This window comes from Neofelis nebulosa, chromosome 9 (genome assembly GCF_028018385.1).
Source record: "Neofelis nebulosa isolate mNeoNeb1 chromosome 9, mNeoNeb1.pri, whole genome shotgun sequence".
NCBI lineage: Eukaryota > Metazoa > Chordata > Mammalia > Carnivora > Felidae > Neofelis > Neofelis nebulosa.
Genome location: NC_080790.1, coordinates 38,848,312 through 38,857,300, shown reverse-complemented (window position 1 = coordinate 38,857,300; position 8,989 = coordinate 38,848,312). Strand labels below are relative to the sequence as shown.

Genomic DNA, 8,989 nt, shown 5'->3' with positions numbered 1-8,989 from the left:
TGATAAGATTTCAGTGTGTAACAGCACTCCAACCGTCTTAAGGATTAACTTGCTTCAAGCTTATGCACTCTTTGCTTGCTGACCTAAGTCCCTTGGTCTACAGCAGAACCAGCCTAATTTCCTTGAGATTTGCCGGCCTTGAGGAATGAAGGCCCACGCTCTCCCAGAAGATAAGGCCTTACTACAGTCACAAACAGCCGCCGCTGACTCCAGCAAGTCCGTTTAAGGTCACATCCACATACGATTAGCTGCCTAGCACCTGCTTCTCTGCACTTAGCTCTCCTCCCTTTTCCAATGCCTTCCCCTTAAAAACCCTCAGGCTTCGCCTGATCGGGGAAGATGGTCTTTGAGAAGTTAGTCTACCATCTTCCCAGGTTGCCGGTTTCCTGAATAAAAAAATAACCTTCTTTTCCCACCGTTACTTGTCTCTCGAATATTGATTTTCCAGCAGGGAGCAGCTGAACCTGGGTTCAGAACCTGTTCTCTGTCCAATAACAAGCCCGCGCAAACCGCTTGTGCATTTCCCCGGGGAGTGTCTAGAGCAGTCACTCGCAAAAGGGGGCGACGTCTCCAGAACAGCAATTGGCCTAAGGACTCCACGGCCACGCTCCTACTACTGGGAAAACCGACAAGGTCAGCTTCACCACCCCTTTCTCGGTTGTGAGGGCAGAAAGAAAAACCCCCGGGACCCTCCCAAGCGCGGCGTAAACGCATCTCTGCTAGGTGTTACGCCTAGGTTCGGACTTTGGCTACTCGGGCCACACACGGGCCATCGCACCGAAGGTCGTCGCGGGCTATTTGTTCGCCAGTCGCTCAGCATTGTGGGGCTGGTAGTTCCCGTTGGTGCGTGGGTGCGGGCTGCCGAAGCCTCAGAACTACACCTCCCAGCAAGGACTCCGGCAGCAGCAGGCGCACGTTCTGTGCGTGAGCGACCACACTTCCGGAAGAGCCGGGGGGCGGGACCGTGGCGGAGGCTGGAGCTTGGCGTCGGGATGCAGCGCCCCGGGCCCTTCAGCACCCTCTACGGGCGGGTCTTGGCCCCGCTGCCCGGGCGGGCCGGGGGCGCGGCCTCTGGCGGAGGCGGGAACAGCTGGGGTGTCCTGGGTTCCCACGTGCAGCCTCCCGGGCGCACGCAGTCCGGGACCCGCGCCGGCGTCGGCGGTACAGGTATCTACGGCGGGGACGCCAACGGCGCCTGCCCGGCCCCCTCCACGATGTCCAAGGCCGAGGAGGCCAAGAAGCTGGCGGGCCGCGCGGCGGTGGAGAACCACGTGAGGGTGAGCAGCTCCGGGCGTGGGGCTCCTGTGCTCTGCCTGATGGGCTCCTGTTGCGCGCTCTGGGCGGGGGGGTGCGTGAGAGGAGAGAGGGTGCACACTTTATCCGGGTTTAGATCCCCCCCACCCCCCGCGCTTTTCCTTGCTCCTTAAAGATCTTTTAGATGTGGAAGCAGTTGGGGGCGAGTTTCCTAAAAGTTGAGCTTTCTAAAAAGACTTCTCGTCCGGCGGGGTAACACTTTGCAAAGTGGAGTCTGGTGGTGTCTGATGTGTTTGGAGTGGGGCTGGCGGGGACTTGCCGTGCGGCTTCCTTATCAACAAATGGCAAATGGTGGGTGAGTCCTGAGGCTGCCAAGAGCTCTTCATCGCTCTTTATTGTGCTGGGAAGTGGAGAGCTGTTTTGAAAATTGCGTTGAAATTTCACTCCAAGGAGGTTCTTAGCGTGGCGCGCGTCCGGTCCTGAGTGTACTCGCTAGCGAAAGAGAGACAGGAAGACTCAGGCTTTAAACCTCCTGCTTTTCACAGGGGTGGGTGGGCGCTTGCATTTTGGAGGAAGCTGTTCTATAAGGTTGGGGCGCAGAGATGTCTAGGTGTTACCGGCGAGGTCGTGGCCCCACTTGTTAAGTGGCGGGTGTGGTGCTGTTTAGTGAAGTCTCTTAACCAGAGTGGATTTGCTTTTATCAGTCAGGTTAATTATCTTAATTGTGGTACTTCCTCGGAGCCAAGTGGAGTATCTCTGCCCTTTGGTGGAGTTTCCTGGGCTCTGTTGGGCTTTTTGTCTCTCTTTTTATTTCTTAGAAAGTGGTATCAGATTCCCTCTCTCCTTTAATGATAGTTCTTTACGTTTACATTTGTTAATGCTTCAGCATATAGAGTTACTTTCCATTGATATATGATGTTTGATCCTCAAACAGCCAAATGGGAGGGACCCTCGACTAAGTGGGACCTAAGTCTGATCCTCAAACAGCTAAGTGGGACCCTCCCTCGACTAAGTGGGAGGGACCAGTGTGGTAACTTGTTTCTATGGAAACATGTTTTGTAGAGGAATGCCCAAGGATCCTCCGGGACCCAAACTGAGTGACTCCTATTCCAGTGCCCTTCCACCAGCTCCCCAGCTGCCCTGTTCTGGTGTATTTTGTTCTAAGTCTGGTTAGCAGTGGAGTTTTCCATGGGAATTCTCAGAGACAATGCAAAATGTGCAGTCTCGCTCTGCTTTTGGGATTCAGTGCCTCAGCTGAAAAATTGGGACAGTAAGCTGAAATTTCCAAATGCCTGTATAAAGTGAGTAATTAATAGATGAGTAAATGAAATCTGTACATACCTTTTCCTATTATTTACATTAATACTTGCTGACATTAAGTATTCTTGACTTTCGTTTTATAATGTATTTGCTTACATAAAAATCTGTAAGCCCCCACCTGAGGCTAGAGCTACAAAACACTGGATTCCAGCCACATTATTCTGTGAAATTACCGGGTGATCATGGGGAGAGCTTCATTGGCACTTTGGGGCACCTTACACCAATCTCAGTTGCATCTGCTTTGCCTACAGAGCTTCTTCCTGAGATGCTAACATTACCTGAATTTTGTATTTTCTGCTTTTAAACGTTGATTTGTTCATTTCATTCGTTTGCCAGGTATTTGAGTGTCTAATATGTGTCAGGCAGTTAGTGTGGTGGCCAGAAATGTTGCTTCAGGGAGAAGGAAAATCATTTCCTGTATACTCCTGCAAACAGGAGAGTTCAAATCTACACATTTACTGAACATAGTCATGTGCCTGACTGTCAAGGCTTAGCTACTAGCTGCCCTCTGGGGAGTTGGGGGAGAGGGGTGTCCTTTGTCCCAATCTAAGCCATGTTTTTCTTCTAGTGCCTTGGGTCTTGAAATTGTTCACTTGTGTCAGTTTATCAAGGTGGTCATGTGCCAAGTCCTGTTGGTCCCACCTTTGGAATGTTGTTAGAGCTGACCCTTCCCTTTGACCTATCACCTTTACCAGTTTAAGCTCTCCCCATGGCCAGAGGATAGCAGTTGCCCTTATCTTGTCCCCTCTGCCAATCTACCAAGTGATCCATTATCATCTTCTGAAGCGCTCATCTGCTCTTGTCACAGTGGCCCTCAGGTGGCCTCATTTTAATGTCCCTGTTAACATCTAAAGTATCTATTGCGAGCTCGGTACTGGGCCAGCTGGAGAGAATGCACGGAAGAGAGGCTGTGGTTCTTTTCCTGAAGCCCACAGTCTTGTTTCCTTCTATAATCCTTTGTCCTCCATGTACCAGAACATTGGAAAAGTCAGACTACTGGCATATAGTGTGTTTTAACATCACTACACTTTACCTAGAATACTCGCTCTTGTCCTCTGACCTTGCCTGTTAAAGTCGTATATGTCCTTCAGGGTTTGGTTCAAAGACCATTTCCTCCTTTCGGTTTTTCCTTAGCCTCCTAAGTAGCAGGGAGATCTTTTCGATTTTGTAGTGCTTTATACCTCTTAGATGCTTTATGGTGTCTTATGTTCTAGTCATCTGTATGTTTATCTCTCCTATCCTCCTAAAGAGTAAGTAAGCTCTTAGTGGATAGTTAACCTTATCTTTGCTCAATGGTGGTTGCAGCAGGGCCTGCCTGGTAAATGTTGGTTGAGTTGGTGGAGTGTGGACACAAATATGGTGGTTGTGGGGTTATTGGTGGCCCTTTGCTTAGTTAGAATCTCTGGAGTGTAGGGTTTCCAGTTGCCCAGCCCATTGGTGTTCCACTGTGGTGACCACTTCCACATCTGGATGGATGGAGAACCTGGAGAGTTCTCAGCTGAACCCTTTGTGTAGCTACCCTGACCTCAGATGTGCCTGTTCCTGGTAGTATAGCCACCCAGGATGGATTACCATGCAGGGCCATGTTCTCCTGAAGGTCTGTAGCTCCCTTTGTTCCCTTTGGAGCCTGGCTTTGTTTCTTTGACCGACTTAGCTTGAAGTTGGTGAGCAGTAGCTCCAGTTGGTCAGCAGAAGTGTTTCATATGACATGTGGTCTGGTATTGCCCATCAGAAGGGGCCCGTTCCTCCTGAAGAGCTTGCTTGGCAGCTGCCTGCTGTTGGGCCACCTCACAGGCAGCCTTTGGCTATCTCTGTTTCGCTTTGGCTAGGACACTGATTCCTGGGCCAGTCATTTGATTCCATGGTAGGAGAACCACGTGGTTGAAGAGCTTGCGCCTGGCAGGCCTCTGTCTGTAATTCCTGGCCTCCTCCACAAAGGGAAGAGTCTTGCGTAGAGCTTGTCTGACTCACCAGAGTTCATCTGTGTGCCACCTGCCTGCTGGGAGCCTGTGAGCGACATCAGTGTATGGTAATGAGGATGACTGTATAGCTAGAGCTGTCAGCTCCGGGTCAGGTGTGAGAGTCAGGTCAAGCCTACGTAGGCCTCAGTAAATTAAGTAATTTTCTCATTCTTGAAGATACCCAGCTATTTTTTTTTTTTTAAGTTTATTTATTTATTTTCAGAGGGAGAGATGTAGAGAGAATCCCAAGCAGGCTCTGTGCTGTCAGATCATGACTCGGGTGGACATCAAGAGTCGGACGCTTGCCTGGCGCCCCCAGATATCCAGCTATTTTGACTGTTTTTGTGTTGTGACCTACCATTCACTTGTCTTGAAGACCTTACTGTTGACATTTGCGCAGGTAGCTAAATGACTACTGGATGATGCATTGCCTTCATGAGGGCATCACTGAAGGTGGAATACTGACCCAGAACAAGCTCTCTTCTGAGGGCCCCATGGTGGACTTGGTGATTTGGGAACTATGAGTTAGTCAAAGTGATTTCCATCAGGTAGCAAGCACAGAGGCTAATGGGTAAAGCCATCAGTAGGTAGAGGCCCAGCTGGAAGTGCTTTAGTGGCTGGGATATTAACATTTCATTTCTTTTTTGCAGCTCTCTCCGCTTGTTGGTCATGCTTTCTAATCCTTTACAGTTTGAGCTGTGGTCTTGCTTTGAGAAGGACTGTATCAGATACGGGCCCAGGGGCTAGCATTGGGTATCTGTCCTGTGGGGAGTGAGGGGTGTTGGCTCTAGCTCTCAATTTGTCCTGAGTTGCCCCCAGGATTTTTTGTCTCCTATGAAGTATTAAAAAACAAAATTCAACAGTAAAATTTAAAGATCTGTTGGCTTTATTCAGTGGTTCATGAATCGGGCAGCATCCAACCTAGCACATAGGAAGGAACTCCAAAGAGCTTTGCAAAATGAAAGACTTTTCTAGTCAGAAGGGACAGGACCTAGGACTAGGCATAAAAGCAGGTTGGTTATTACAAGGTCACTTTGCTGTAGGGGATGGCAGAGTTCTCTCAGGCAGATTACCTAGCTAGTGCTGATCAGACAGTTCCTGACTGACTGGCTTAAGATTCCCTTTCTGGAAGAGCCAAAACTGTAATTAAGTCAAGTCTTGGTTTGGTGACCTGGGGCTTAGCATAAGTGACTCCATTTGGGGCCTTTTTTTTTTTTTAACACTCGCTGCTTCCTATCAGGCAAAAGATTTAGCTTACTTAAAATGAATGTGCAATTTAAGCTGGCTTTACAAAAATGTTCTGCAGGTGAGTACTGAAAGATTCCTGGCCAATCCCCAGGGGCAGTCAGAAAGGAAAAGCTGTACAAAAAACACAGAGCCTAGGTATACCCTAAGAGTGAAAAGCAGAGTTTTCTAGCTTCAGTGACTTTTCAGGGACTAATCACAGGCATCTTCAGGTTGGTGGCATCACAGGGAAACTTCAGGGGGGGCACCAAGCCCGCCATCTAGAGCCTCCCTGAAGTGAGCAGAAGGGGTAGAGTCCAAAGTAACCTTTAGGGTGATGCAGACCTGGCCAGGTCTGAGGAACCAGAGAGGGTCCCTCGGGACCAGTCAAGAGGGTCCTTGGCTTCACACAGGATCAAAATCAAACTCAAGCTGGTAGGAAGTGAGAGCAGAGTTTATTGAATAGTGCGAGGGATAGATTATAGCAGACCTGAGTGTCTGGGAGACCCAGGAAGGAAAGGAGAGAGACTCCCACTCCCATTTTTGCTTGGGGGCCGGGGTTTTTATTGAGGACAGTGGCCCTGGGGTATGTGCCTCTCAGGTATCCTGGAACTGGTCAAAACAAGGATGAGTGCAGGGTGCCTCTGTGGCTCAATTGGTTGAGCATCAGACTCTTGATCTAGGCTCCCAGGGTTGTGGGATCGAGCCCCGTGTTGGGCTCTGCTGAGCGAAGAGCCTGCTTGGCTCCTTGGGATCCTCTCTCTGCCCCTGCCCTACTCTCTAGCTCTTTCAAAAACCTAAAAATAAATAAAAATTTAAAAAGAAAAGGATGAGTGCCCAGGTATTCCCCATAAGTCACTTATACCTATGCCCTGGAGCTAGGAGTCTCTGAAAACCCTTCATGATGACCCCGCCCCATCAGTACTTAGATGTTATCTATTGTGCTAGAAGACTGAAGATACCCTGAACTCCCTGACCTTTACAAGGAGGACATACTTTTATCGATACCATAAGGCATGTTTAGGGTGGGGGGGTGCAAGTCCTAGGGATGAGGTTGAAGTGGTGGTGGTGAGGGTCCAGAGCCGATGGCCAAGAAATCTTGCGATGTCTTTGGTGCCAAGGTGCCTTTGTTAAAGCATGGGGACAGGACCGGTGGGTCAAAGAGCTGCTCTGGGGTTCGAACTGATTATATACCTGGGAGTTTGGGGGGAGGGGGTGTGTGTAAAGGCAGTGGGAAGTTCTCAGACTTTCATATGCTGATGAAGACTCAGAAGATACTGGAGGCCTTGCTTTTTTTGAGCTAAAGTTATTTTTCCCTCTAGCAAAGTATTAACGTTAAGACCATGGGGAGTTCCCGGAGGAATGTTTTACTCTGCCTATCTCAAGTATTTGTAAATGGGCTGCAGGTTATAGAGAAATTTAATTTTATCTACATTTTCTTGCCATTGTTCCCCACATCACTGTGGAGGGGGAGGGTGATGTTAGGGTTTCGGGAAGCTGAGTCTGTAGGTTTCGGGAGATTGCCTTTTTTCTTGTAAATCATTAAAACAGTTGCAAACTGGGGCGCCTGGGTGGCTCAGTCGGTTAAGCAGCCGACTTCCGCTCAGGTCACGATCTCGCGGTCCATGAGTTCGAGCCCCGCGTCGGGCTCTGCTGACAGCTCAGAGCCTGGAGCCTGTTTCAGATTCTGTGTCTCCCTCTCTCTGACCCTCCCCTGTTCATGCTCTGTCTCTGTCTCAAAAATAAATAAAAACGTTAAAAAAAAAATTAAAAAAAAAACAAAACAGTTGCAAACTGATGGAGACCCACGTCCTGCACGACTGTGATCTCTGTCAGTTTGTTTTTCCCTTTGCTTTGGTCTTGGGCGGCCAGAAGTGCCTGAGGAATGTCACATATCCCACCTGGAGAGAGGGGTCTGGGGTGTTAGCTTGTGCTTTGCCCTCAGTTTGCCTTTGGCTCCCTCATCACTAGCAAGAATAGAAGCAGGAAAGAGCGAAAAAGCAGGGTGTTCCCCCCCCCCCCCCATGGGGTCGCTTCAGTTTCCCTGTCTGAAGGGGATGGCAGACGTTTTGAAATAGGAAACCACATCAGCATCCGTCCACTTGATGCCAGAAGGTCCCTATTTTGCACAACGCTGCCTCAATATGGGAAGAGGGTGAAGCTTAGTTAGGATTATGAGAAAGAGTGTTCACCTGCAGTAGGGACAATGGGTAAGAGTGCTGTTGAGTACAAAGGACAAGAAAGAGGCCTCAGGAGCCTGCTATCCTAAGAAAGGGGGAGAATCCCTGTGAGCAGACGAGGGGCAGAGTAGGGGCCCAGCCGGGGTCAGTTAGACCACAAACAGCAAAACAGGGTCAGGGTACTACAATTAGGAACTAATGTGGAGCTCACTCAGTTCCTAAAGCAACTTCCTGCCAGACTAAGGCAAAACAGCTAGAAACCAGAGCAAAAGCTACCATTCATTAAGCACTTACCGAGAATATTTATTAAATGTTAATATAAGTCAAATCTCACAACAATCCCTTGTGACCTCAATCCTAATTATCTCCACTTTAGAGAAGAATTCAACACCATAAGGCAAAATTTAAGGAAATGAGCAAAAGACATTACTAAATATCCTTTCTTTGGAATGGCCTTCCACTAGGCCATTTACAACTCTGTGGAGAGACCTTTAACTTGTAGAACACTCTTAATGCACGTAATTTTTGTTCATAGAAATGCAAATTTTATGAGAGTCAGCTGATGATTATCCTAAGACTCTTGTAAATTCATTTCAACATTTCTTGACTGCATATGAATTTCGGTTCTAGGGTTTTTCCTGTGGACAGGTTGTAACATCTTTTCCCATTCACTCATTAATTTAATGAGCTAAATGAAATCTATGACCTATTCATTTTATATTGACATAAGTCTCGTAATTTTCTTTTTTTTTTTTTAAATAATCTTTTCACAATATCAGTTACCTCCTACATAACCTTACTTTGAATAAGCAACTTCAGGAAGTTCAGTATGCTGAAATATTTTGTGTCAAATTTCTTAGAGTTCCAGCAACTGATTAACAACTCATTGTGCAAGGGGAAGCCCATAGTGAAAATTTTTTTGCTGTAAATGATGAAGTTTTGGGGTGATGGTGGGATGGTCCGTAGCCGATGGCCAAGAAAGAATTCTTGAGGAGGTCTTTGGAGCAAAAAGGTGATTTTATTAAGGCACGGAGACAGGACCCTGTGGAC

General features: G+C 48.1%; 1 protein-coding gene across 3 annotated transcripts in view; it reads left to right on the top strand.

The window, feature by feature from the left end:
- The first annotated feature begins 475 nt into the window (after positions 1–475).
- RPIA (ribose 5-phosphate isomerase A) overlaps positions 476–8,989 on the top strand; it is a 32,640-nt gene continuing 24,126 nt past the window's right edge. The window contains exon 1 of one of the 3 annotated variants that reach the window (XM_058683376.1): positions 476–1,277. In XM_058683376.1, coding sequence (XP_058539359.1) covers positions 993–1,277 — 285 coding nt within the window. In that variant the 5' untranslated portion in view covers positions 476–992. The remainder of the gene's footprint in view (positions 1,278–8,989) is intronic. The other 2 variants (XM_058683374.1, XM_058683375.1) reach the window with 2 other exon arrangements.